The sequence below is a fragment of the Raphanus sativus genome, chromosome 4, assembly GCF_000801105.2.
Source record: "Raphanus sativus cultivar WK10039 chromosome 4, ASM80110v3, whole genome shotgun sequence".
Taxonomy (NCBI): domain Eukaryota; kingdom Viridiplantae; phylum Streptophyta; class Magnoliopsida; order Brassicales; family Brassicaceae; genus Raphanus; species Raphanus sativus.
In genome coordinates, this window is record NC_079514.1 from 37037971 (window position 1) to 37065558 (window position 27588).

A 27588-nucleotide genomic window follows, 5' to 3' on the forward strand; every position below is an offset into this window, starting at 1 on the left:
GAACTATCGAAACAGGAGGAATCCAGTCCGTAGTGGTAGCTGCAGCAGTAGCCAGAGTTTTTGAAAGAGTTTGGTAAGGAAAAGTTTGTTCATCAAAACGTACATGACGCGAGACAAACAGACGATTGAGAACTGGATCAAGACAAAATAGGCACTTTGAGTGAGAGAATAGCCAAGAAAAACACATGGGGTAGATCGTGTTTGGAGTTTATGGTCACGATAGGGACGAAGCCAAGGAAAGCATTGACAACCAAATATTTTGAGCTTGGAGTAGTTTGGTTGGGTTTTGAAGAGAAGTTGGTATGGAGAGTTTAGAGAAAGAACAGGGGTAGGCATTCTGTTTATTAGATAGACAGCAGTGGAAAAAGCATAAGACCAGTAGGTGTTTGGGATTTTGGAGTGATGAAGAAGAGATAGACCTGTTTCAACAATATGTCGGTGTTTCCGTTCAGAAAGGCCATTGTGTTCAGGAGTATGGGGAGGAGAGGTGAGATGAGTGATCCCTGATTGGGAAAGGAAAGCACGAAGGGCAATAAATTCACCGCCATTGTCAGAAAACAGAGTTCCGATCTTTGTTTGAAACTTGTTCTCCGTTAAAGCTTTAAAACGAATAAATGTTTCTTTGACATGAGACTTTAGTTGTAGAGGGTAAAACCAAGTGTATCGAGTGAAGTGGTCAACAAGGATAAGATAATGTTTGTATTTGTCAACCGAAAGAACAGGGGAGGTCCATAAATCTGTAAACAAATACTCAAGTGGGCGAGTAGAGGTTATTGAAGTTTGAGAAAAAGATAGCTTATGACTTTTATTGGAAAGGCAATCAACACAAGAAAATGTTTGTGAAACAGAATCTGAAAGCGGTAAAGAAAAAGTAGAGATAAGAGTTTTGAGGATAGAGGGAGCTGGATGGCCAAGTCTTGAATGCCAATCTGAGAGAGTTGTTTTGACAGTTGGTGTAGCAAAGTAGGAGACTGCTGCAGCATTCACGATCGGCCACTCATACAGCTCCTTACTGGTACGCCCGTGGAGTAACGGGATTCCCGAGCTCAGATCTTTCACCTGAAAGTAAGAGGGAAAGAATTCAACTGAGACTTTGTTGTGGTTGCATAACCGATACACTGATATAAGGTTCTTATGTATAGCAGGAACATAGAGAACATTAGACAAAGTAAGAGGCTTTGAAGTGGAAGAAGAAGGAAGTGATGTTGAACCCGTTTGTGCAATGGCAAGACCACTACCATCACCAATAAGCACTTCTTCACCGCCTGTGTATGGTTGATGCAGGGCCAGATTACTCAGATCCGAAGTGATGTGATGAGTCGCACCGGAGTCCAGTATCCAAGGTTGAGATGCTGGCGCAAGTGCCATGTTTGCACGTGGGTTCCAGCCAGTTGGAGTAGGCAACAACGAAGGCTGGGACGCTTGCTGAAACTTCTGAAGCTGGTTACATCTTTTCGCAGAGTGACCCTGGAGCCCACATATTTGACACTTCCCCTGATACCCTCGAGATGGACGCGGCTGATAGTTGTTGCTGGGATTTGTCCACGTTGTTGCAGGCTTTTTGTTCGGCTTCTGAGCATAGCGCGGATGATTAGCATAGTTCGCTGAGATGGGAACAGAGACCAGAGGTGTAGCAGCACTGAGCTTAGCTTCATGGTTGATGAGCTTCTCATGAAGTTCAGTCAGAGATGGTGGTACCTCTCGGCCTTCCATCTGTTCAATCACAGACTTGTACTCCTCCGGTAAGCCTTGAAGAACATAGTCAAGTCTGTCTTCATGATCAAGAACCTTGCCAAGTAGCGCCAACTGATCAAACCTCGTAGTGAGACCTTGGACATATTCATCAATCGGCTTTGTGTCCTTTGTCCAAGACCTGAGTTGTTGCAGAAGGATCTTGATGTGTCCACGCGTAGGTTTGGCATAGGTAGATGCCAGTGTGAGCCACACGCTTGCAGAGGTGGGAGCAAGAGAGACAAGCGGCTGAATGGTGGGGGAGAGTGAACCAAGAAGTGCACTGAAGATCAGTTTGTCTTGCCTCTTCCACAGCGTGTACTCTGGATTCGGAGCAGTGACACCATCAGTTGTGATCACTGAATCTGGTTTGGGTGTCGACTCGTCAAGATAGGATGCAAGCTCGTAGCCATCGAGAAGAGCATTAACCTGACGACTCCAAACCAAGTAGTTGGATGCCGAAAGTTTCACAATGTTGGACATGTTGATGTTGAGAAGGGGGGAGTTGAGTGGGATTGTGTCAACTGCAGGAGTGGCTCCGGGAAGCGTTGCGCTGTTGTTGGAAGACATGGCGAGGAAGAAGAGAAAAGATTGAGAGACAAGGAAGAAGGGAGAAGGAGAACGATGAGATTGACGGCAGTAAGAGAAGAGGAGAGAGCTAGGTTAAAATTTTTTAAGCCTGCTCTGATACCATATGTGATATGAAGGATGATTCTTATTGATGTATATGAGTACATATTTATACAAGTGAGATACATCATAAAGGGAAAGAAGATATCGAGCATTTACAGAGTAATATACAGAACGTGATATGCAAGTAAGGTGATTGATCTTCTTTCCTTAACAGGTACTGCTTCACTTGTAAGAGAGGAAATGAAGCATATGTTACTTAACAATATGCTGTGTCGAGAGTCTCTGAATGAAAAACCACCCGTTGAACCATCGCCACACGACATTAATGTATGTTTTTGTTATTTGAAAATTTAGTTATATGTATATATATATGTGTCTTTTCTAGCTCTGTGGTGTGATAGGCCTGAGCACTAAGCCAAAGGTTTATGCTCAGTTCTCGGTTCAGTATAGTTATTCAAAATAATTATAATGAAAACTCGCAGGAGGTTCAGTTTCCCAAGTCCCAATGTCCCGTGAGAAGCGTCAAGGCTATTATGTTCCTCGCACTTATGGCAAGCCTCGTTATCATCATAGCTCTTGGTGTTGTGACAATCAAAGACATCTTACTTTGCATGCTAGTAGTATTTTACTTGTAAGTTATCTTGTTCCATCAGTCTTATTCTGGATTTGAGATATATTTTTTGCCATATCTTGTCTTTATTTTTACCTATGTGTCTCCCCCTCTCACTGCAGGTTGTACGAGCTTGGAAGCCTTTATGTCAATGGTTCTGAAATGTGATAAGAGTTTCAGACAACAATGCTTACATAACTCTGCCAAGAACAAGGAATGAGAACCGACCAACCGCTTTTGATATTGTTTGTTGCATATTTGAACGTTTGCTTCTGTATTTTACAAAATTTGGGAAGGAACTATATATTATACAACCGTTTTACAATAATACCAAATCTTTACTTTTTTTTTTGTAAAAAAAAAAAAAAGTAAAGATTTACTCTATTGCTTCACGTACTAGTATTGTGCTCTATGTCCCAAAGCTTAATTTTGCACTTTTTGGTTTTTACAGATTGGTTTACTTTTTGATAATCTGTTTGTTTATTTTTGTGAAGTTTTTTAGATCAAAGAAGACTTATTAGTTTTTTAAATCAATAGTGAAGACCAATAAATTTTAAAATCTCTATAAATAAATAAATCCTCGTGATTTACACACACAAAAATGTTATACATCTCAATATTCTGAGGGAGAGAGTTACACTAATTTAGGCAAACCCCACAACAAATCGTTGAACAAGTTTTGTTTTATTTTAGGCAAAAGTCCTTTGACCTCTTCTCTCATTGACCAAATCATTCTCCCTTTCCCAGGTAAGGCCAAGTTTTCACTTTCAAGAATTCAAATCTGACTCAAGATTCTGAGATAATGAGTTTCAATGTTCTTCTTCAGGATCATCATTATCATTCACCATCACCACTACTCTAAAACATGGATTCAAATCTTATTTATGATCACCAAAACGTCCTACTCGGGTTGGGGCCTGTCCTAACATACGCAGCCTGCGAATGGTTCCTCATATTCCTCATGCTCATAGACGCTCTCCTCTCCTATCTCCTCGTCTGGTTCGCACGCTACTGCAGACTGCCTCTCCCATGTTTCCTCTGTTCCAAGCTCCTTTATTCTCCTCTGCATTGGAGACTCCTCCTCTGCAGGAACCACAGATCAGAGGTTTCTTCTTACATGACGTGTCTGAATCACGACAGCAACCTCGCGGACTGTCGAGGAATGTGCGATGACTGTCTCCTGTCTTTCACCAAAACGACCGGTCCGGATCCAGACGTGAACAGGTTGCTTCTAGGGAAGCTAGGGTACGATCTGCTCTCCACAAGCCACTTTGCTCATCCTCCTAGATCGTGTTCTTGTTGTAACAAACCGTGGAGGACAAGGCAACATACGCAGAGACTGGTTAGGTTAGGCTCTGGTGGAGCTAAACCTAACATTCCTGCTCCAAGGCATCATCATCTTACACGAAGAGGAAGCGCTGGGAGTTTGAAGAAGATGAGAAACCACCATAAGGCTGCGGCTACGGCGGTGACGAGTGGTGGTGAGTATGTAGACGCTGGAAGCCGCAGCGAAGGTATGGCTCATGTGGGGTACGCAGAGCTGAAGATTCACTCGGAGTCTGAATCAGACTTCTTGTTTACAGATGATGATGCCTTCTTCCAGACCATAGACTTCAGTGGTGAGACATCTGAGAGACGTGTTCAAAGGTCTCGGTCTCGGGAATCGTTTGATGACAAGAAGATATTGAAGCGTAAGCAGCCTTACTTGCAAGACAAGAAAGATAAGAACATTCGTGTCAAAGATCATAAACCACGTGAGCGTAAGCTTGTAGATAAGAAGACTAAGAAGCAACAACAAGAACAACCTATTGACGCAGGGGAGGAGGATGCATCTGTACTCTCGGAGCTTGTTACTATGAGTGAAGCTCGTCCATTCTCATTGGACTTACCTCAAGAGGAAAGTTCAGGAAGAGCAGAGAATGAAGCTGAGATAAATGGCAGCTCATCTCCTTCTGGTGGGGAATTCTTGAGCCCTTCTGGAGACAATAGTACCACCTCTCGTGAAGTCCAGAGTCAAGCAGACTTTGATCAAAACATATCCCATTCAGCTGTACAGACAGAAGCATCTGAGGAAGCTGTGCCTGGTTCTGTTGCAGCTGAACCTTCTAGTGATGATGAGAATAGAGATGAAGGGGACTTGAAGCCTCTGACGACCAATGATATGCCAGTTTCTCTGGCGGATGAACCTTCTAATGATGTTGAAGGAGATCTCAAGCATTTGACCACCAGTGATGAAGGGCCAAGTGAGGTTAATGAAAACAATGTTGCAGAAGAATATTTCAGTAATGAAGAAGAGGAAGAAGCTGAGGTCAATGCACCTTCTGAGCCGTCAACATCAAAAGAAGTATCTGGTTCATTTGCTGTAGAACAATCCAACGAGGAAGAAGAAGATGGAGGTAGTAAAGGCTATGCAGTTGCGCAATCATCTCATTCCAGTCATGAAGAAGAAGAGGATGTGGATAATGTAGACTCCAAACCTTTGACATCAATCAATGTGACTGGTTCTGCCTCAGAAGAACAATCAAGTAACAAAGAGCAAGGAGAGACCGAGCCTTTGCCATCACCAAAGATCTCCAACGAAAATTCCTCATTAGAACACAGCGATGATAAAAATTCCTCCAAGGAACTAAAGCATTCTGCTTCTGTGGAATCATTTGTAAGCATTAGCAGTGACATTGAAGGCGAAAATCTAGTTGATCTGTTAAAGCAACAGCTAGAGCACGAGAGGAAAAGCCTAAAAGATGTGAGTAGAGAGTTAGAGGAAGAAAGAAACGCCTCAGCTATAGCTGCAAATCAAGCAATGGCGATGATCACACGGTTGCAGGAGGAGAAAGCAGCTCTCCACATGGAAGCTTTGCAGTACCTGAGAATGATGGATGAGCAAGCCGAGCACGACGTTGATGCACTTGAGAGAGCAAACGATGTCTTGGCTGATAGGGAAAAGGAAATACAAGATCTCGAGATGGAGTTAGAGTACTACAGAGTTAGGTATCCAGATGAGCCAAGAGAAGAAATCCTCGCTAGCATGGGAGTTCTGGAGAGTATTGAAACGAGTGGAAACTCAACAACTGATGAGACCAGTGGGAATGTTCCAACAGACATTTGAGAGAGAGTAAACATTTCCGGGAGCTGCATCAACTTACTTGAAGAAGAATACTCAAGAAATGCTGGAAGCTTCCAGGCCTGAGACTAGTGATGGTCACAAGAGACACACAAACAGAATAATCTGCAGAGGCATACATATACTGTACCAGCATTCACTGCAGAATCATATGGTGAAGAAAGCGAATCCCAACATGGAAAGTGATTCTTTCAAGCACACATGAAGGACAAGAATGAGATTTCAATGGTAAGAGTGACATTTAGAGGCACAAAGGGAGAGCTTGTGTTTTGTAATAATAGGGAAACGTTAGGAGTAAGTTAAAGACATTTAGTATTCATTTTTTTTAGTTATCTATCTATGTGGCTAGCCTCATTTTATTATGGGGAACATACAAATCATCAATCCCACTGAAACTACTGAATTTTTCAAACTTTATTACCACAAAGCTCAATCCAACTGAGATTATCCTTTCCTACTCAACAAGAACTGTTACCAGACAAGGTAGAATGACAAATCACATTGATAAGTACCTAGGGTTCAACAACATTCGTTCAGCTCACTTCTTGAAGCTTGATAGTAGCATCAAAGCTGAAACTTTCGCCTGGTTCAAATGTTTCTTCAAGATCTTCATAGCTTTGCTCAACAGACAACTCTTTGCCAACCTTTAGGTCTTCCTGCGAAAGCATCAACAACCAAAAGCAAACCATTTTGAGATCCAGCCACAAACAAGATGATTTACTCATTGATTCCAACTGGTTTTACACAATCAAACCAAGGCTGTTGAAGTTGGTTCCAATCCTAGTAGCTAAATATGACTGAATGGGTGATCTGTATTACATTTTAAGGAATGTTCAGTTCAACTCTCAAAAATCATTACATCTAGTGTGTTTCTTTAGGATCATCTTTAACACTTAACTAAAAGCAAGCTCCAAGATTAAGCACCTATTTTGATAAATTTTAGACAAGATTCTGTTTATTGAATTTACAAAAGTTGCCATCTGAAACAGAATCTAGTGAGAGAAGTTTGAACATTATTATACCTGTTTAACATAGTCATCGATAGCAGAGTTGATTAGCTTCTTGATCACCTGTCTATAGACTTTAGAATATCCAAGGATCTCTAACAAAATTTCTCTGGGTATCTGCAAAATATAAGGAAATGAACACTTAGGCACAGGCCAAGAACTCCTCAATGAATGTATTTAAAGTGAAATTATCAGCATATAAATCCGATTCTAAGAGTATCAGTACAGTGCACGTATGATCTCCAATAGGATAAAAACACAGGACCCATCGCCAAAGCTATTTTACATTAATGCTTAAAATAATGGGCTCTCTAAAGGACACTGAAGTGAAAAAAAAAAACAAAAACTTACATCTGGGGTCTTCCCTGGAGTTCCAATGTTGATAAACAGACGAAGAAGAGAGAGAGAAAAAAACATTAGAGAAGGAATCAAATGAATTAGTTGGCTAGTCATCAGCAGCAAAATCATATTAACTACAAATACAAGAGAGATTTATAGAAGTTTGTTGAAATCTATGAGCATTGTTAACGAAAGTAACTTAAATGTCCACCCTACGTAGCCAAACTATTTGTAAAGCCAATAACGACATTAAAAAAAAAGGTTGCAAAGAGGTGAAGCCGTGAAGGAAACACTAAGAAGAATCAAACATTTTTGCTCTGTCCGAGTAAAGCTACAAACACAAGTTCCTAAGCAGTATGAAGATCTTTCCACAATAAAATAAAAGCATTAGTTGAAAAGGCCAACTTGAGAAACCAAGTTTATTTATCTCCCTAAGCATATACAGTATCTGTGATGCCTTACCTCCTTTAACTCTTCGGAAACCTGGGATTGGCTGAGCTGCAGCAACCATTTTATCAAAGACAATGTTGAAGACTGTTTGAGTCTTCTCTCCGGAGACTTCAACATGCACCTGCACTCAGCCCAGTAGGAGAACCGTAAGGTGGAAAGGCAACAAAATTCTCAAGACGCTGATTAGATGCCATAACTCATTCTTGACACCAGTAGTAGTATGCGCAGAAACTAAGAGAGCATACCTTGACTTCGTTGCTGTTTCCGGTCTCCACTTTCGTAATCAAAACTGATTCATCCTTAGAAGAAGTCTCAACATCTGATCAGAGAAACACATTTACATGAAGAAAAAAAAGAAACAACAAAAAGAAGAAGGAGAGAGTATAATTTTAAAAGTTTGAACCTGATGGTGCTGCACAAACTGCGACGAACTGTTTATTCGTTGCCCTGTAGAAGTGTAAAGAATAAAACAAGAATTTAATCATGGAAGAAACTAGAGTTAGAGAGTAAAAACAATTGAAAGTCCAAACACACTTGAGTAAAACACAACTCTTATGTTAATATAGTGGACAAAGAAATGCAGAGAAACATCACCTTGTGCAGAATCTTGGATGAATTGAGAAAGTTGAAGGAAGAGTTACAAAAGAAGAAAGATGAAGTCTTGTTGGTTTCCGTTCTATTATCTGCAAAATTAAAAGGGAGAACTTTTTAGAACAAGTAGACATTTTGAAAAGCAAGACAGACTTATAGTAAAGAAAAGAAGAAGGGCGTTACGGCAGAGTTGAAGCTACAAAACGCGAGGTTGTGGACGATTGTCTGCATTGTCATCATTCACAAGCAAGAAGCTAAGACAGACGTCGCCTCTTTGGCGCCCCCTTGTACTCTAAATAGGAATAAACAACACATTAGCCTCAGAAAAGAACACACTTTGCTTCTCTTCCCAAAGGAGAGTATTCAGAAGTTGAAACCAAGTTCAACGGAATTTAGTACAGAACAGAGTTTGCATCGCCACTTAATAGATATAGGAGAGAAGAGAGATTACCTGGTGGCTGGTGTAAAGAGAGAAACGCAGAGTTCTGTCTGACACTCCAGACGAGCTCGGAAGGAGGGAAGAAGAAGGGACTTTAAGGATAACTCGTGGTTCCATGATTTCAGGACCTATCGGTCTGATTTTCGGTTTAATTTCAATTTACTTTTGGTTTAATCTTATCCTTTAACCGATTTTTTTTTTTGGAACCACTGTGACAAAACTCATAACAAAGGAAGGAGAGCAAGGGAGATGATATTACATGAGAAAGAGAGAGACTGAGAAGACATATTACTACATTACTCTCTGTTGTTACCCAACAAAAACATATACACAAAGAAAGAAATACAAATATGAGATTCCCTGCTCATCCATATCCATAGAGAGAGTCCCCTACCAAAACAAATTAATTTAAAAAAAAAAAATCTCATTTTTTTAATGTCTAACAACAACACCATACAACATAATCACCAAAATGATAATCAGACGCAACCCTCCAAACGCACCACCACCACCACCACCACCACCCCGAAACCCTGCAAACACACACATGTTCAAAACGCACCGTGTCATTGCACTCTTCTTTAAGACTGTAGATTTACATTGCCAATGGAAAAACTAAAGCGTACCGTGATTCCTAAGAGTCTGAGATGTTGGCAATGCAGGTAATGACATCTCTGCACAACATTCATTTTTTAAAGTAAAAAATTCAGTCACAAGGCAAACAAATAAAGAGTGAGAGCTAGAAAAAGAAGAAGTAAAGAGTGCAATCAATGTTTACCAGGAGCACAGAGCGACAAAGAAGACATTGACGATGAAGATGGCCATGGCGCAGCTATGTTATCCGTCAAATCACATGTAAAACTGTACCCTGTCGTGTTGTCAAATATCAAGTCTGCTGGATAGCTTCTCAGTAGACATCCTTGTTGCATTCCATATGCTGCTTATCCCCACCCCCAAAGGCATATCCAAGAAAACAAGTAACAGAGAGAGAGATAATGTCAGGGGAGAGAGAGGGAAAAAACAAGTACAGTTTTATTTGGAGAGTCTAAAAACAAAGCATTAACTTACCTTGGACACTGAAATCTTTGAGATCCACGTCACAAAGCTCATATATATTCGTCATGACCCCACCTTTCCGTAACATAGAACCCATGACTGTTGCACACACTATAGCCTGCTTGTTTGTTATTAGCATTTGGTTCCGTATCCCTGAGATATACGCATTCAACGAGCTACAGCAAGACGGGCTTGGAGCAGCCACATTACGGCAAGCCTTGATCACTTCTGTTGGCTCCTTAATCTCCAAGGGACAAGCTGTATGCAACCCCCCACAGTGCACACATCAAAAAACCATACATACAAACGAGAGAAAGAGATGAGGAAAGGTAAGCAGATAGAGAGTTCAGTACCTTTGTTAACTTTGCAGGACGATAATATCCTAAACGCAGTGTTGGCTTTGTCTGCTGGAAGCTTCCTCGCAATATACGAAAACACCACGTTTTTGCAGTCGTTAAGTGCATTGACGTTGTTGTTTGATCCCTCCCCAACCGTCGTCTGGTGTCCTGAGATTATAAGCGAAGCTTCCATAATCGCACCTTGGCAAACCAGTCTGCAACACTCTTTAAGAGGATCAACGGTGCGACAGGCGTCCAGCAACTTGCTGCTGTTGACAGCTTTCTCGAACGCTGCCACATCTTGCACAGGACAAGAACCTCCGGTTAGATTCGAGGACGTCACGGAGCAAAGCGCAGGTATCGTCATGTTGGCTCTCTTGCTGACGAGGATGCTGACGATATCTGAAAAACAATCTGCAGCAACCGCATCAGGGAGAACCAACTTATCCGACTTCACGTCATGCTGTCCTTGGAATATATGAAGTAAGCTAACGAACTGCGGACAGCAAATCACGTTTCCAACGAGCGCAGCGAAGGGTTGGGAACAATCAGAGGCCGCTGTGTCGATAACGGTGGAGAGTGTTTGAAAGTCTGCGGTGCATTTTCCGGTTAGCTTTGGTTGGTAAGTGTCGGGGAAAGTAGGGTACATTGGTGGTGTCCAAGGGAGAGGAGGGGATGTGTATTTGGGGATGACGGAGGGAGATACTTGGATGGGACCGGAGACTCCGATGCCAGGTGGGTTTGCTAACTCAGCGGTAGTGGATTTGCTAGTATGCTGCTTCTCATGAACCTTGGATTGTGCAGAGGCAGCAGCTACATCTTGGAAGCTTGATAGCCAGATAATAAATAACAAGAAGGGGTGAACCAAACAGCCTGGTAAGAGGAAGCAAGTCACACCGGTTAGGAAACAACAAACAGTCTCTAAAGAGCCCATGGAGAGTTATTCAGTTTCAACACGGTAGTCAGTTAGAAGCCATGACCCAAGAAGAAAGTTAGTAGCTTTCGACAAACCCATTGGAGATAAATAAGTAGCAGCTTCTTCAGGGTAATAGACATCTATCTACAGGAGAAGGGTTTATGAATCTTTATCTATAAGCTCTGTTATGTTGCCAACCATATCAGTCTATGTGCCTCTCTTATCATGAAACCAAGGAAAAAAAAATGGTGTCATCTAACAAAGCATATACTTAATTGAATTCAAGAGCAGACAGAGATAGATCCTCTTAGTTATTCGGATCCAACATAAAGAACTAAGAAAGGTTACCACTTTATTGTTCTCCACAGAATCATTCAGACAAACTAAGTTCCCCAAAATAAAATAAAAGAATAAAAAAATCTCGAATTGGAAATGATTTAAGAGAAAGGGATAGGTAGAAGAAGAAGAAGATACCTGAGAACTTAACCATCCTCCTCCCTCTGCAAAATCAAACCATTGTTTCGGACGGGGGAGGAGCTAAGGGAGGGAGCTTGAGAGATTGAAAACACGTTCGGATTCTGAGAGAGAGATAAATCGATTACCGAAAGATGAAGAAGAGCGTTTCGTTGGTTCGTTAGCAGAGGGGGAAGAAGAGTGAGAGAGAGAAAGAGAGATGAAGGAATGAAACCACACACACAAACACACAAAAGGGAAAGCAGAAAAGGGACTTACTTTACCTTTCTCTCTCTTCCTTCACTCCTGTTTTTTTTTTCTTTTCATTCTACCGTAATTAGGCATGGTCTTAAAAAAGGTGATGACTCATCATTATCAAAATCCATCATTAATCCTTTTTTTTTCTTTTCTTCTTACTTTTCCAATTCTTTTTTAATCCTGTGTATATAATAAAATTTACTTAGAAATGCTATAACGTAAATATTATAATTGATGATTTGTTGATAACTTGATATATATAAAATGATTATGCAACAGAGTTTTGGTGTTAGAAAGATTGCAAATAATGGACATAAATCTGATTGATGTTGACTTTAAGATTTGTATTATTAATAGCTTAGGAATCCAAAGACAAGAGACCACCATCCTTCAGTTTAGATTTTTGTTGTTGCTTATGTCCACATTCTCTGTTTTGAGGTTTAATTAATAATCATTTTATATAGATAAAGCTTATCTTTATCTTATACAAAAGCAACTATTACTCGCCCAGATTCAGTCGGGTCGGGTCGGATGACAGCAACATCGGGTGGGCATGGATACAATGTAAGATATGCCCCCCGATCAAGTTGAAATTTACATGAAAACCAAATATAAGTGTTCTTGAGAGAGAGAGAGAGTAAACAAAAAGGAAGGCTACAAATATTACAAAACACAAACTGGTGACAGATTCAACATGAACACGAATTTTTAGCATTTACCATTTTAAACGGAAAAAAAAAAGACTAAAGCTGATTTCGACAAGAACTTAAGTATAATATAGTATAAGCAAGAAAGAACAAACATCATAATCGAGGGAAAAAGTCACTCAGCTAGCCAGATGGTTTGGAGAATTGTTGAACATACTGTGCCACATGTATGCTCTTGACAAAACCATCTCCAGTTCTTGGTCTGTCCACGTTTGTGTTGGCAGGTGTTGCAGGAACATTACCATCTCTTGAAAGTCCAGCTTCTTCAGCTCATCTGACCACTGCATTTTGTTCATAACACACAACTTGCATTCAATTCCTCTCTTAGTTTAAAACAACAAACAAACACCTCCAAAATTGACTGTGAAGACTCTTTTCCTTCAGATTAATTTTTCTTACCGTCAAGAGAAAGCTAGCATATATATACACTAGGAAGTCCGGCAATGCATCTCCTTCAGCAAGATATGTGTCCCATAGGCGGTTGATGAGACTGAACGGGATCTACAAAGCACAAAGGGTTTTGTCAGGTTTCATAACAAACAAAACAAAAAAACTTTTGGGGTCTAAGAAACGATGGTGTCTAACCTCACGTATCAGAAGACAGTTATACCACCGGAAAGCAAACTGAAGAAACTCTAGTCCTTGTTCTTCCATGTGTCTTGCAACGGGTTCTAGTAAATGCGATTTGAGAAAAATGTTAGCTCTACATCCTTTACAAAAAAATCAGGCCTAAACTGTAAGCTATGTGGCTATTTGTGAATTAATGCACTAGCAAATGCATTATGATAGCATCAAGCGTCGTGACAAGCCAATTAGCAGAAACTAGATCTTATCACTCAATGACATCAACTCATCAAAAGGTGACATGCATATAGATTGGCGAACATTGTCAAGGACACAGTCTTCAAATTTCCGAGAAATGCAGAAAATGTTGATAAAAGCCCTCGTGGTAAACAAAATGAAAAATGACCCAAGGGCATTGATTTTTAGCATGTCATGAGTTGTTCTGCTAAAATCACCAAAGACATATCTAGTTATAAGATTAAGCAGCGTAAGGAACCTTACCGTCAATACGCCTGACTAATTCCTTAAGCTTAAACACAAGTCTCTGGATTCCAGGTTGCGCAAAAGTGTAATGATCTTGCATACCATCAAGTAGCTTTGTCAAGCACCAGTAACAATCCGCCTCTACATCTGAGACTTTTGCAGCAGATAGATCGGACATTGACCAATTCTCTACGTCGCCTTCTAAATACTCTGACAAGAATATAACTAGAAAGGGAGTGACCAGATCATTTATTCCCTGAACATATCCACTCGCTGGATGCCTAATGGCCCTGCATTACGCAGCATATTTAAATTTCAGATTTAGCTTTCAACGTATTTTTCCAACTGATTGTTAAGGTGACAGAAGAACAAGTTTAATCACAGCATGCACTCTATAACTCACCATGTGTAGAGAATACGCTCTAATGATTTCTGCACCTGTGCTTGCTGAAAGAAACTGACGTCTGGTACAGTCCTTGGACAGTCAACAGCAATCTGGAAAAGAATACAACTGCTAAGAGACTTTTGAAAATTAGGTCAGAGAAGCACTGAGACAACGAGGGAAAAACCTGGCGAAGCATATTGATCTCATCATCAGAACGTTCGGAATCCGGGAGGTCATAAAACTGGCCAACAGATTCAAGATACTCAAGACGTTTCCTTCTCAGAACAGCCTCCCGTCTATCTGAATTAGGTGGTGCATATCCCTGTTTGTCAGTTTATATTTAAATTTAAAATAGTCAAAGTAAACCAAAAAGGCAAAAAAAATGTTGCCACATAATTATGCAGATGAGATACCATACTAAACTATCTGACAAATAATTGAAAAAAAAAAAACTATAAAACAATATATATGATGGATCAGTATAGTAAATAGAGATTGTTATAAAGAAACAAGAGATTGCACTGTAAAATAGAAGGAGAATGTAAGTAAAGAGATTAAAAGTCAGAATGACAAGAAGTTCAATATTAAGTATATGATTTAAATGTGAAGTATGGGGTAGAGCGTAGCAGCGTACCAAGAGAAGGCGCCAGACATCAGGGCGCATATAGTGGGGGACACCACTCCACGCTAGTTCACGCAGCTTCTCTACAAGGTAAGAAGATGAAATTAACCAAATGAAAGAAGATAGAAAGCCATGTTCTTGCAAGTGATATAACTTAAACCTTGGACAAGAGTATTATCATCCACAGTGAATAATAGTAAGCAACGAAACTACATGAAAGGCAAAGTGTAGAGAGAGAGTACCTAAAATGACAGTAGTTTCGGAAAGAACTTTGTTGAACTTCATAACTCTAGCGTAATCGCTTGATCGACCACCTATCTTGAGGTTTTGGACTTGTTTGGCAAGCTGCTCCCCACTAGAGGAGTTTGACCGTAGCTTACCGGCGTATGTATTATCATGTTTCTTGCTTGAATTATTATCTTCCACCTGCCAATAATTAATCTCTTCTCACAAAATTGTTGAACTTTTCCCAAGAAGAAGAAGAGAAAAAAGTCTAAAGTCATTTTTACCTCGACGGGATTGTCCGAACGCTCGTTTCTACCGGCGTCATTCTCCGACAAGCTACGGTGATAAGTAGGAGAGATTGGTTCGGGAGTAAGATCGGGTCTCCTAGTCAGCAATACCTTACCAGGTATACTCCTTCCTTTCAGAAATCTTATATAACCGAAACTTAAATCAGCAAAACTATTAAGAGTATCGTGATTCAATTGTCAGTTAGATCTAAAAGGAAATGCAAGATCTGCGCGGAGGAAAACATTTGAAAGTCGATTTGATTGGTTGATTGATTACCCCTGGACGTTCTTGAGAGTTTGATTGAATCTGGAATCGTCGCGCTTTTGTTGCTCCTCTTCTCTACGCTCCATGTTTTTTTTCTTTCTTTCTCACTTCTGATTATTCCGATGTTCAGAGATGGTGGTTCTGATTGAGACTTTGGGTTCCATTGCTTTCCATCGATCTCAACTCTCTAAAAAGCCATCGGGGGAGAGGAGACAAGGTGGTGAGTGATTTAGAAACAAGTTAATAACTAATTTACTTGCTTTGAAGGCGACTTTGTTTGATTTAGTTATGTGCACTAAAAATAACTAAAAAGTAAAGTTTATTTTAAAAATAATTAATGGGAAGCTTTTTCTTACAGAAAGTATCATAAACATCACATGAGTGACATACATTTGAGTTTGAATATATCTTTCTCAATTAATCATTTTCATAGACCTAAAGTTGAAAGCAAAGGAGAAATGTGATCACATGAATCTACTCTGCAAAAAAATAAGGAGATAAACTTCTTATTCAGATCAATGAGGGGGGGGAGGAGCTCAAGGCTCTCTCTCTATGAGATGGGTCTCTCTGCGTCCATTCGCTCAATCACCCTTCTTGCTTCTTCTTCCGTTCCTGGAACCACATTCCTTATCTTCCATCCATCTTTCATCGCTTCAGGTCTCACACTGAATGTGAAGTAGAATCTGTTCGATACCTACCCACACACCAAAAACATCACATCACATCACCCTCACATTTGTTATTTCAAATCCCATCCCTAATGTGCATCGCTCAGTTTTTTTATTTAAACTTACTTCGCTAGACCTGAGCTCTGGACTTGTCACATGAGCTATAACCTCGATGTTTATTAGCGGTTCTGCTGAATTAGTAGCTTCCGTGTACAGTATGCGTGATTTGAAACGAAGGAAGTTTCCAACATCCACCTGCACCCACCACCAGAGATAAAAAAAAAACACCTCCTCAATCGATGATTTACCATAATCACTGTTTTATTTGAAAATGAGACACACTCACAGGTTTGATAAAATCGACACGGTCGACTTCAAGGAAACGTGGCGAAACCCCAGCGAAGGTGTAAGCATTGGAGAAAGCCAGCTCAAAGGCCTTGCGCATCAAGAAGCCTCCAAATATCCTACCATGAATATTCCGTTGCTGTGGCTGACAAATCAACGAGTTCTCATGGTAAGTATCCTTGATTAGGATGCTGTTCCTGTCTGCAAGAGCTGGCATGTCCAGGAATACTCGTCCTTCTGCCAATAAATCATTTAGCCTCTCTAAGTCCTTCAACTTCTCTTGCTCTTCTTTACCTTGTGCTCTCTTTTGTTTCCGTAATTTGTTCCTCTCTTCTGCTTCTTTCCAGAGCATTTTTTCATGTTCAGTTTCTGGAGTGACCTGGTTGATTGGAGTTGACTTGCCTGTCTTGGCATCTCGAGCTACAAACGTAAAGTTTGCTTCAAGAGCAACTGACTCAGAGGGGTTGTTGGCATCTGTAAAATCTTACTGTTAGAATATTCAGCAAAGCAACAGGTCATTTACTAAAAAAAGTCATTTACTGTGATGAAAAATGTTAATGGGAGGAGACTGTCCAAGTTTTTAAGGAAAAAAAAAAGCATTACTCATTGCGTACAGAGATGTTACTGAATGAAAAGGTACAGTGAAAGTCATATTCTGTTCCAATGAGGACATGTTATTAGGGAATATGTCTATCAACGAAAAACTGAATGAAGGCAAATCAAATCTCAAAACTTGCTTCAACTGCATTTACCAGTTCAAGCATGAAACACAACATAACCCTTCTAACTTGGAATACAATCAGCTCAAGCGTGAAACAGAGCATAACCCTTCTAAATTCGAACTCAATCTGTTTTTTTTGCTTATCTTACTAGCAAAATGAAATACAAACAATCCAGAGTGTCTATCATCTATATATCTTACCATGCACGTTGGTTCAGATGAAAACGAAATGATATAATCAACAAAGAGGAGAGAGTAAAAGTCATTACTCATTAGAGACAAAAAGAAACTGATATATACATACCTTGAGTTTGGAGTACTTGTAATTGCATCTCCATGGAAGATCTCCCAACCCATGTAACAGCGCCTACAATACTAAGATCAGCATCCACACGAATTGGCCTTCTCATGATAATCCTATCCACAGAAGCCGTCACCAAAATCATCGACCTCGCACTCCCATCACCACTACTGCAATGCTGTTACATTGTTTTTTGCAAAAGCACATCACTAAGCTAAATCCTTTCACAATCAATAAATGATTCTTATGCTATTGCTAGTATTGATTCTAAGAGAAACCTTGAAGGAGATGGTTCCAGCGAGAGCGTCAAGATCCTCAACCAATTTACCAGTCCGAATCTCGTTCCAAGGGTTCCTGTACTGCTCTCGGAGCACGAAATCGGATGAGAACTTGTAAAGAATCGACGTCCTGCTCCGCGACGGAGTCTTCGCGGTTAACTCCGACTGCGACGAACCGGTTGGGGTTTCGAACATGTTGCGCCTGGCTTCCCAGAGCGCGTTGGTGACGGGGGAATGGTACATCCCAGGCCACAAGCTCACTGGTTTCCGCATGGATGATCCTGCGTCGATCGAGTTCTGATCGGGATTTTCATCCGGCGGCGGCGGTGCCGCCGTGGAGTTCCACATCCTCTGAGAGTGGCATGAGGTTGAAGAAGGAAACCGAGATCCAGGAACGGCGCGGTTTCTCCGAAGAGAGTGCGAGAGGAGCTTTCTCGCCGACGACGATCTCATGGATCTACGATGATGGGGGAGGGGGGGGGGATGCAATAGGATCGGAACTATTCAGGTTTTGATCTTCTCAGCGAGCTAGAGTGCTGATTAGTCAGTCACACTAGAGTGGATTTTTGTATACGAATAAATATCTGATACTCAAAAAAAAAAAAATACACGAATAAATATCTATTTAATTAAATAGAAATTGTACCCAATAACTAAAAAAACTAAAATTAACAGACCAACCGAAAACTATTTTTTTTTTTATTTGTTCACAAATAACCTCTTTATTTATTCAGTTTCAGAAAACCTAAACAACACTTCATCATAATTTTATATTATTTATTATTCCTATTTTTTTTTTAATTAATTTTTTCTGAAACACATTTTTTTATTAATTACATTTTAGAATATTAGACAGTCCACAAATCAATAGTTTAGTTTCAGTTTAACTAATATTTCTGTCAACAAAGCAATTTAATGAAAATCATGTAATGTTATTCTTTTTTCTTTCCTCTCAAACATTTCATTGATGAAAAACAAGTTATTACACAAGGAGATAATACTAAGCTAGCGAGGTTCTACTTTTGGAGTTGAATAAGCTTTTATTATGAACTGCTAGTTGGACACTTATACTAAAAATACACAAATGTGTAGCTTAACATGAAACTCATAATATACTTTTTGAGAAATTGCACTTGTTCCAGTTACTTCCAAAACATCTACAAAAGTATTAATGTCAAGACAATAATAAAAGTAATAATTGGGAAGAGACCCTACATCATAGTACATGTCATACTTACACATTTGGCCTCCAGGCCCTGCAAAATCTTAATCAGGTGATTGAAAGGATCAGATTGCAAGAATGGAATATAGGAGAGCTGTGTAGTAAGCTAGTGTGGATTACTCTGCATAGAGGTTTAGTAGAAGAACAAGGCTTGGCTTCTTTTACTCACTCTCTTCTACCACCAGTTGAGTAAAAGCTTACATCTTCTTTTTTGAATACTATGAGATCTCACATTTCTCTATCTGTTAGTCTATTAATCTGTTACCGACCCATCAAGTGTTGTTTCTTTGCTGCATTGAATTTTGCATGGATTAAATTTCCTTGTGTAGATTAATTGGTTTATCTCGCGGTTAGAGCATTTACCCAAGAAAATAGTAAAAAAAAAAGATTGAAATGCAAATGACCAAAACTTAGCATTGATATCATCTATGCATTCATACGATTAAGAAAGCTACAGCACTTAGCAGTGTACCAAAAATCCCTTTTGAGTGCCTAAAGAAAGAAACTACTTGCGTGACAAGTCAATAGAGAGAGAGCAAGCTAGGGTTCAGAATAAACAAAGATTAACAGAGCTGTTTCCCCAGGAATCTCTAATCACAACCGGAGTTCCATATCCAGCGTCGTCTTCTCTGTGAGGGATTCTTGCGAGGTCGTCGTCCTAATATGCGTCTCTTGAACAGCCCTCGAGATCAGGAGCCATCTCGGTGCACTCTACAGGTTGTGGTGATCTATGTTTTATGATTTGAACACAAACACGAGGAGTTCTGCTTCTCTTTGGAAACGGAGAAAGTCTCCTGTTTGCCTCTTTACACACAAACGGATCCTCCTCAGAGATTACAACCGTACCCATGGATGAAGTTGCAGGGACCATAGCCTCATCTTGATGATGATCTTGAGAATGTAGTTGAGCCGTAGGCGCCTGATGAACCACATGGTCCGGAGCTGGAGTGGGAGGATCAAAAGCAAAGTAGAGAGTGCCATCACGGGCGTGGAAGGACCAGAGGGTGATAAGCTGGTTTATCTGGAGGTTGTTATCGAATACGACCTGGTTCCAGCCAGTACACAATGCGTAGTTGAAAGTATTCTTCATCTTCCATACCCTCATGTTAAGATTCCATCGCTTCTCACCACTACGGTTCAACAAGATCACATCAACTCCTTTCTTAACACGACGACCTCCTCGTTTGTGTTTGTGATGTACCTCTAAGATCTTCAGCTCTGCCTTGGTCAAGAAGTCCATCTCAGCCATTTGCTTAAAAGGCATCAAGAGACGTCCGTGGTTCGGTGTGACATCTGTCTTCGTCATCGCCTTCTCGAATATCATCTTCGCATCCTCCCCCTCACCTTTGAATCTCTTCATTAGCTCAATCACCCATACCGGTTCCTTTCTTTTAACCGGCTGGTTTATTTCCCTATCCGGAGGCTTGATTTCTCTGATGGGCTCGTCATCGTCGGACTCCACCACCACACGACGCTTCCTCTTGGACTCGACCACCAAAGTGTTTTCTTGATTCTTGGACTCGCGGTTTCGTTTACCCAACGAGAAAGTAGTGTTGGTGGCAGCAGCGTGGATCATGATCAAGTTTCTGTCTTGTTCTTCTTCGTCGTACTCGTCTTCGAAAGCGAGAAGCATCGTGGCGAAAAGATCAAAGCATCTCTTCTCTTCCTCGCTGCGTCGTTTGTCATCATCATCGTCGTGGGTCACCATCTTCCCTCAGGAAAGTAAGAGTCTTTTTTTGTTTTTTTGTTTACAATAACGAATCAAAATCTCTCGGGATGTGTAAAGAACAATAAGAAGAAGATAGTGGTGAGGAGGCTGAGAAAGGGTTTAGTGTAGGAGGAGGACTCTTGCTTTTATAGGCTTCTCGTTCGGACACCTAATTATTCTTTTTTTTCCTGATTAGTGAAAGACAATCTGATATCCGTTGGAAGTTCTCTCTTAATTATTCTTTTCTCTTTCTTTTAAATCCGTATTAATTTTCCAAAACACACAAAATATTCCAAAACAAAAATCCATATTTATCTTCCTATTATTATTGGTTAGTTTTAATTTATCGGTAATAAGAAATATATGAGTTTAAACGTAAATACGTACCATCATACGCCTGGCGCAGTATCTTGTTTGGCAGAGAACTACTGTTAAAGGGTTTAATCAGGTCCATTGGGGATGGTAAGGAGACGCTGGTATGGGGTGATAAATGGATTCTCGATGAGGTGCCACGAAGACCAGTGAACAAGCAACTCTTATATGATGTCAATCTTAGAGTTGCTGAGCTGATAGGAAATGATGGTAAATGGCGGATTGAAACCTTAACAGAGCTATTCCCACCAAATGATGCAGAGCGCATTAAGCAGATGGTGATTGGGGGAGTTCAGGATAGGTACGTATGGGCGTATACTAAGGGCCTGACTGGTGTAACCGCAGCGGTTGTGGTTGCGGTTGCGGAAGTTTGCGGATGCGGGTGGTTGCGGTTTTAAGTGTTTTTTAGAGATTTGTACGACTGGTATAGCTGTTAGAAATTATTGCGTTTGCGGGACTCTTATGACTGGTAAACTACAAAACGCAACATCTGTTAAATAATAATTTAACAATATTTACATTTTATGTAATTATAAAAATATTAAAAATCATAATAATATGATAAATATAAAATTTATATTTATAAAATCATATTATTCAATTTTAAAAATTTATAGAAAATATTTTAGTTTTGAATTTTTATAATATAAATTGAAATATAATATGAATACATTTTACAATTTCTATTATTTCAATTGAAAATTTTTATTGGATATTTTTAGTATTATTTTTATTTATTCTGTTTTTAAAGAAAAAAATTTACCCACCCGCAACCGCCCGCAACCGCAAACGCTAGCTGGAACCAGCTTTTGATTTTAGGAGGTTCGGAGCGGTTTAAAGCGATTTGTAGCGTTTTCTGTGATTGTTTCGAAACGCCAACAACCGCTATAAACCGCAAAAGCTGCGTTTGCGGGTGGTAGCGGGAAAACCAGTCGACACCTAAGTCAGGGGACTATATAGTCAAGAGTGGGAGTTGGTTGGCGACGAAATCTCAGATAGGCAATCGTGGACGAGAAGATGAACCTGCAGTGCTAGCGTTTAAGAAAAAGATTTGGAAAGTGCCCACTCTTCCAAAGATCCGTATGTTCTTATGGCGTGCAGTATCAGGAGCATTGGCAGTGGCAGAACGACTTACAGCACACGGGATGCCAGTTGATACTATCTGCAAATTATGTCAACAAGGCGAGGAGACGATTGCACATGTGCTCTTCCATTGTACTAAAGCACGTGATTTGTGGCGGGAGTTTCACATTGCACCTGAACAGCAGTTCCCTGATCTTTCATTAGTGGAACTATTGGAAAGCTGTTTGAAACTAATGCAAGAAGAAGCTTTGAGCAAAGAACGCCGACAAGTGCTCCCTTGGATGCTATGGGCAATATGGAAAAACAGGAATAGCTTATTATACGCAGAGACACAAGAATCAATAGCGGTGTTGATGCGTCGGGCTTTAGAGGAGGCGTCTCTATGGTACGAGGTGAACAAAGGAGCGAGTGGAGAAGAGCAAACAGCATTACACATGGGAGTACCGCAAAGCTGGACACCTCCTGCACAAGGTATGGTCAAATGCAATTTCCATGCGAATTGGAGGAGTGATAGGTACCATGTAGGAGGAGCTTGGATTACTAGGAACTATAATGGTGAGGTTGGAATACATGCTAGAGATGCCTTGACTCCCAAGTCAGACAAGTTATCTGCTGATATGTATTGCTTGTTATGGGTATTGAAGAGTTTGCGTGATCTGAGAATAGAGAAAGTGCATATAGGAACAGATTCACAGGAACTGTATGATGCTATTCAGAAACCTTATCGTTGGCCACGGTATAGAGAATTACTTCAGCAAATTACTACAATATGCTCAAAGTTTGTAGGGATTGAATTTGAAGTGGAATCTGTTCAGTCAAACAAGGTGGCACGAGAGATCTCTAGAAGTGTGCTACGGGATGGACGTTTTCAATCATATTTGGTGATGGGAGGACCGTCATGGCTTCATAATATCATTAGGACTGAAGGTGCTATGGTGATCTCTTAAACCCTTCCCTTAGGGTGAGTCATCATATGCCTTTGTTGTCTTTGATGCTTTCGATTTAGTTTTTGTATTACCAGTTAAAACTGGCCAGACTTTGTTTCTTTGAGCTTAGTCTCTTGCTATTTGAGTTAAAAAAAAAACGTAAATACGTAAATCTGAGAAGATCCTCTATTCAGCTTAAGTACACGGGCGCACTATCAGATTAATTTGTATCATTATATAATACGATTACGATTCTATTAGCATTTTTCTTTTGGTTTTCACTTTTCATCAGGAGCAAAACTTGGGCTTTAAGTTTCGCTGGGAAAAAAATGAACCCCAAATAAAACAACTTTCAATATAGCATCAAATGTAAATACCTAATATTAAGCCTTTTTATATAAGAACACAAGTAAACACTATATATATATTCATTAGAAATTATCACTATATATATATATATTATCACTATATATATATTCATTAGAAATTATTTTTAAGTTTTAACATCAAATTTATTTTGTTTTCTGAAATTTAATCTTATTATTGTTTTTCATTCAAGATTAAGGGAATCTTATTGAATTAGGGATTTGGTGTAAGTTCATTTTTTTCTAAAATTTATTTTACTAGATTAGATATTTATAGAAGTTCTTACAAATCCAATATATAGGATTGGTCATTTATACAAATTTTGTAGAATTTCTCCTTGTTAGAAAATAAGAATTTTACTAACATATTATTGAGATATATTCAACTAAGTGTTTTAAAGATTTTTTAGATTATTTAGATGATCTGAGAATTGGATATAATTTTGTTAAACTATTTTAGAATTTTATCTAAAATCACAAGATTTGGATTTCTATTTTTTTAATTATGAAACTTCATACAGAGGTTCGATAAACACTTGAATCACTTTAAAATCTATAACTTTTTTTTAAAAAACAATAGTGGATTTGAGATTTTTAATGAAATTACAAGTATAATAACACATAATTTTGAAAAGTTTTTAAAATCACATTTTAAATAACAATGAATTATTTTTTTAATACAAATCAAATACTTGCGTTTGCGTTTGATTTATTAAGTAATTAAGAATTTGTCTAAAGACTAAATACTTGAAAATTAATTTATATAATTTGGTACCTTTTTATTTTCTTTTCTTATAAAAAAATAGAATTTTAAATTGTAAAATATGTCAATATTACTCTTTAAAAAAGTCATCTATTAATTTTAATATTGTAACACACACATACAATTTTTTGTTATAAGAAGATAATATACCTAATACCACTTAGATGTTCAAGAAATATATTTTCACTTACATAATAATAAATTTTAAAAATAAGATACAAATGAAAGTTTTGGTTTAACAGAAATGAGCAACAAATTTAAATAAACAAATAGTAATTAAAAAAATCTATGTACCTTGAGTTTTGATTGATAAACGTGTTACTAGCTTTGATCAATCAAAATTTAAATATGATGTTGCATATTTGAAATTCTAAAATAAAATTCTGGATAATCTTTTGTCCTTGAAAGATAAATAAAGGGAAAAAAAAATAGTGAGTGATTGGGCTCAATGAAAATAATTAAAAAACGAAAAAGAAAAGAAGAAAAAAGTGAGCATTACCTTTCGGTTTGGCCGGTTAATATCTCTATCCCTTCCCTTCGCTCTCCTCGGGTCTGCTTGCCCATCTGTCTTCTCTCTCTCTCCGTCTTTCATCAATTAAAAGTTTCCTCCTCTCCTTTTGCCACTCACTCTCATCTCTACACAGAAGAGACAATCGGAACCCCCTCGACAAGTCTCTCAGCTTAACCACCGTTTTGGCACACAGATTTGACCGGTAAAAAGGTAAAAGATCAATTTAAATTCTCTCGATTTTTTCTACTGCTTGTTTGATCTTTTCAAGTTGACTTGACCCCATCCATCTTTTGATTTCCTTAAATTTAAATTTCAGTTTCTTTTTTCCTCTGATTCAATTTCGAGTAGATTTTTATCTTCTCTGATTTTTGAAATTCCTCATTCTTTGATTGATTTCGTCTAATTAGTTGACTATTTTGCCGACATTATCTGGCGGCAAACTGTTTCTTTTTGTCTCTTTCTGATTGTAAATGTTTAGGTGTAGTAAGTAAAATGTTTTGGTTGGTTTGATAAACACTGCATTAAATCGAGAGATTAACCAACGCATATGTTCTTCTGGTACGCCTACTTTTTTTGTCAAAGAACATTTGATTCAACGTCACTTTGTTTTGGTTAGATTTGTCTTTATTATATACATGAATGAAGGGGTATGTCCACCTACTTGTGGACCACTTGCAAGAAGAGTTGCTTTTTTACCTGTTTTCAATTTTGGGAGGTAGTGAGATGAAAATGCGCTTTTAACTTGAGAGAATGGTGTAGTTCCCATTCCCTCTGTAATATTGTAACACGTTTAAAGGTTTCAAGTGATTTGCTGGAGAGTTAATAGAAGATAGTTTCTTCTTTTATGCATACGTATTCAGTTTCTTTGAAACGGTTTGCAGGAGTCATCTGTGTAATTGAAGGAAGAGGATGCGCAGGTGGATCTGTTGTGGGCGTTTTTCAAGAGATTCAAATTTATCGAATGATGAGCAACATCTGAAAACTCAATGGCAACAACAACAACCTGATGGTATGGTTGCTTGCTGACAATATATTCCTCTTCACTTGTCTATGTATTGTTTGTGCACTAGAAAAGGCTTTAGCTTTCAGGCTTTGTAAGGATTAGGAGTTTATTGTATGTTTCTTCTGATTGTAATACGTTTTGGTTGCTCTTTCTCGTCACACACATGCATTGCAGCAAATCAAAAGCAAAAACCACAACCTGTTGCAAAACCTGATGCGCCGCCCAAGGAAGCTCTCCCCATTGAAGTCCCTCCCTTGTCTGTGGAACAAGTTAAAGAAAAAACCGACAATTTTGGATCAAAGTCACTGATTGGCGAGGGATCTTACGGAAGGGTGTATTACGCGACGCTAAACGATGGTAAAGCAGTGGCTTTGAAGAAACTCGATGTTGCCCCTGAAGCTGAAACTAACTCCGAGTTCTTGACTCAGGTTATATAACCTCTCCCCTTTTTTTAGCCTCCTTTACTCTTTTACTGCTTTACATCTTATTGCTTTCTTGCTTCTCGTCCTCCTCAGGTTTCCATGGTTTCGAGACTAAAGCATGAGAATCTCATTCAGCTGGTCGGTTACTGCGTCGATGAGGACCTCCGTGTTCTCGCTTACGAGTTTGCAACGATGGGATCGCTGCACGACGTTCTACACGGTAGGAAAGGAGTTCAAGGTGCACAGCCAGGCCCAACGCTCGACTGGATAACGAGGGTGAAGATTGCCGTTGAGGCAGCTAGGGGTTTGGAATACCTTCACGAGAAGGTTCAGCCTCCTGTGATACACAGAGACGTGAGATCTAGCAACGTGCTTCTCTTTGAAGACTATCAAGCCAAAATTGCTGATTTTAATCTTTCGAATCAAGCTCCTGACAATGCTGCTCGTCTTCACTCTACCAGAGTCTTGGGCACCTTTGGCTATCACGCTCCTGAGTAATCTTCCTTTTAAAACCTTAAAAAGCTTTGGTTAGCATTGCATCAAGAGGAAAGTGTAAACGTGTGTGTGTTTCTGTTTTGCAGATATGCTATGACTGGACAGTTGACACAGAAGAGTGATGTGTATAGCTTTGGGGTTGTACTTCTAGAGCTTTTGACAGGGAGGAAGCCTGTGGATCATACAATGCCACGGGGGCAACAGAGTCTTGTAACATGGGTATGAATCATTATCTGTGTGCTCTGTGTCCAAATATATATCCTGCTCTGTTTTGATCTCCTATCCGTTTTATTATTGTTCAGGCTACACCGAGACTCAGTGAAGACAAAGTGAAGCAGTGTGTTGATCCAAAGCTAAAAGGAGAATACCCTCCTAAATCAGTAGCTAAGGTAACACTGAAATTACAATGACATTTCCTGTTTTAATCTCTCAAACTTTCATGTGAATTATATGAATCTGTAAAATGCAGCTAGCAGCTGTGGCAGCGTTGTGTGTGCAATACGAATCTGAGTTTAGACCGAATATGAGTATAGTTGTGAAAGCTTTGCAGCCACTTCTCAAACCTCCAGCTCCAGCTGCTCCAGTTCCTGAAGCCTGAGTTTGTGTTACAGAGTTGGATACCTTTGTTCATACCAAGTTAGATTTTTTTTCGCTGATTTTGAGTAGACAAAACAAAAAAATGTAATATCATATCTTTCTTTATGGGGATGGAATTACTAGTCGGCATTTTGGTGTGAAAGGAGAGTACTTAGTAGTTTGCATTTGTTTACGTCTGGATTGGGAACAGGCTGTTTTGCTTTGCTTTTGTTTGTCTTGGTGGAGAACCACTATGTATTTGGGTTTGCTGTTCTTTGGTTTGTCCTTATGGACGAGGGAATCATTTGAGTGTGTTTGGTCTGACTATATTGACAACTTTTTCAAGCTA

The 27588-nt window shown here is 39.4% G+C and overlaps 6 protein-coding genes across 6 annotated transcripts; 2 read left to right on the forward strand and 4 right to left on the reverse strand.

The window, feature by feature from the left end:
- The first annotated feature begins 3540 nt into the window (after window positions 1-3540).
- On the forward strand, window positions 3541-6080 carry LOC108849854 (probable myosin-binding protein 4). The gene has a single exon (XM_018623467.2). The coding sequence runs from the start codon at window positions 3840-3842 to the stop codon at window positions 6078-6080; it is 2241 nt and encodes a 746-aa protein (XP_018478969.1). The 5' UTR covers window positions 3541-3839.
- A 411-nt stretch (window positions 6081-6491) lies between these two features.
- Window positions 6492-9072, reverse strand: LOC108849856 (uncharacterized). The gene is made up of 9 exons (XM_018623468.2): window positions 8934-9072; window positions 8666-8774; window positions 8486-8574; window positions 8295-8338; window positions 8137-8210; window positions 7904-8012; window positions 7454-7467; window positions 7118-7219; window positions 6492-6751 (listed from the first exon to the last, which is right to left on the reverse strand). Exons 2-9 carry the CDS (start codon window positions 8720-8722, stop codon window positions 6629-6631), a joined length of 612 nt encoding a protein of 203 aa, XP_018478970.1. The 5' UTR covers window positions 8723-8774; window positions 8934-9072; the 3' UTR covers window positions 6492-6628.
- Window positions 9073-9194: 122 nt separating this feature from the next.
- On the reverse strand, window positions 9195-11969 carry LOC108855921 (uncharacterized GPI-anchored protein At1g61900). The gene is made up of 6 exons (XM_018629849.2): window positions 11706-11969; window positions 10331-11188; window positions 9990-10235; window positions 9700-9858; window positions 9548-9595; window positions 9195-9454 (listed from the first exon to the last, which is right to left on the reverse strand). The coding sequence occupies exons 1-6, from the start codon at window positions 11719-11721 to the stop codon at window positions 9354-9356; spliced, it is 1428 nt and encodes a 475-aa protein (XP_018485351.1). The 5' UTR covers window positions 11722-11969; the 3' UTR covers window positions 9195-9353.
- Window positions 11970-12580: 611 nt separating this feature from the next.
- Window positions 12581-15714, reverse strand: LOC108854150 (GTPase-activating protein GYP1). The gene is made up of 10 exons (XM_018627662.2): window positions 15493-15714; window positions 15213-15357; window positions 14946-15129; window positions 14716-14786; window positions 14266-14403; window positions 14100-14191; window positions 13715-13986; window positions 13235-13320; window positions 13049-13150; window positions 12581-12930 (listed from the first exon to the last, which is right to left on the reverse strand). Exons 1-10 carry the CDS (start codon window positions 15564-15566, stop codon window positions 12769-12771), a joined length of 1326 nt encoding a protein of 441 aa, XP_018483164.1. The 5' UTR covers window positions 15567-15714; the 3' UTR covers window positions 12581-12768.
- A 79-nt stretch (window positions 15715-15793) lies between these two features.
- On the reverse strand, window positions 15794-18290 carry LOC108854148 (acyl-coenzyme A thioesterase 4, mitochondrial). Its single transcript, XM_018627660.2, has 5 exons — window positions 17794-18290; window positions 17519-17693; window positions 16495-16967; window positions 16275-16403; window positions 15794-16174 (listed from the first exon to the last, which is right to left on the reverse strand). Exons 1-5 carry the CDS (start codon window positions 18244-18246, stop codon window positions 16031-16033), a joined length of 1374 nt encoding a protein of 457 aa, XP_018483162.1. The 5' UTR covers window positions 18247-18290; the 3' UTR covers window positions 15794-16030.
- A 6504-nt stretch (window positions 18291-24794) lies between these two features.
- Window positions 24795-27588, forward strand: LOC108854151 (PTI1-like tyrosine-protein kinase 2). Its single transcript, XM_018627663.2, has 7 exons — window positions 24795-24953; window positions 25625-25752; window positions 25921-26174; window positions 26262-26662; window positions 26750-26882; window positions 26966-27052; window positions 27133-27588. Exons 2-7 carry the CDS (start codon window positions 25653-25655, stop codon window positions 27259-27261), a joined length of 1104 nt encoding a protein of 367 aa, XP_018483165.1. The 5' UTR covers window positions 24795-24953; window positions 25625-25652; the 3' UTR covers window positions 27262-27588.

Bases quoted from the DNA above. Each gene is read 5' to 3' on its own strand.
- LOC108849854 (XM_018623467.2), top strand. From the start codon at position 3,840: ATGGATTCAAATCTTATTTATGATCACCAAAACGTCCTACTCGGGTTG.
- LOC108854150 (XM_018627662.2), bottom strand. From the start codon at position 15,566: ATGGAGCGTAGAGAAGAGGAGCAACAAAAGCGCGACGATTCCAGATTC. The intron at 15,130-15,212 runs GTAAAAATGACT...AATTATTGGCAG, and splicing joins GTTCGGACAATCCCGTCGAG to GTGGAAGATAATAATTCAAG. The intron at 14,787-14,945 runs GTACTCTCTCTC...CTTACCTTGTAG, and splicing joins CGAAACTACTGTCATTTTAG to AGAAGCTGCGTGAACTAGCG.
- LOC108854151 (XM_018627663.2), top strand. From the start codon at position 25,653: ATGCGCAGGTGGATCTGTTGTGGGCGTTTTTCAAGAGATTCAAATTTA. The intron at 26,883-26,965 runs GTATGAATCATT...ATTATTGTTCAG, and splicing joins AACAGAGTCTTGTAACATGG to GCTACACCGAGACTCAGTGA. The intron at 27,053-27,132 runs GTAACACTGAAA...TGTAAAATGCAG, and splicing joins CTCCTAAATCAGTAGCTAAG to CTAGCAGCTGTGGCAGCGTT.
- LOC108855921 (XM_018629849.2), bottom strand. The intron at 9,596-9,699 runs GTAAACATTGAT...AATGTTGTGCAG, and splicing joins TTTGTCGCTCTGTGCTCCTG to AGATGTCATTACCTGCATTG. The intron at 9,455-9,547 runs GTACGCTTTAGT...GTGTGTTTGCAG, and splicing joins TCAGACTCTTAGGAATCACG to GGTTTCGGGGTGGTGGTGGT.
- LOC108854148 (XM_018627660.2), bottom strand. From the start codon at position 18,246: ATGAGATCGTCGTCGGCGAGAAAGCTCCTCTCGCACTCTCTTCGGAGA. The intron at 17,694-17,793 runs GTTTCTCTTAGA...ACAATGTAACAG, and splicing joins CTGGAACCATCTCCTTCAAG to CATTGCAGTAGTGGTGATGG. The intron at 16,175-16,274 runs GTAAGTTTAAAT...GTGTGTGGGTAG, and splicing joins CAGAGCTCAGGTCTAGCGAA to GTATCGAACAGATTCTACTT.
- LOC108849856 (XM_018623468.2), bottom strand. From the start codon at position 8,722: ATGATGACAATGCAGACAATCGTCCACAACCTCGCGTTTTGTAGCTTC. The intron at 8,575-8,665 runs GTAACGCCCTTC...TTAATTTTGCAG, and splicing joins TTTGTAGCTTCAACTCTGCC to ATAATAGAACGGAAACCAAC. The intron at 8,339-8,485 runs GTGATGTTTCTC...ACACTTCTACAG, and splicing joins CATCCAAGATTCTGCACAAG to GGCAACGAATAAACAGTTCG.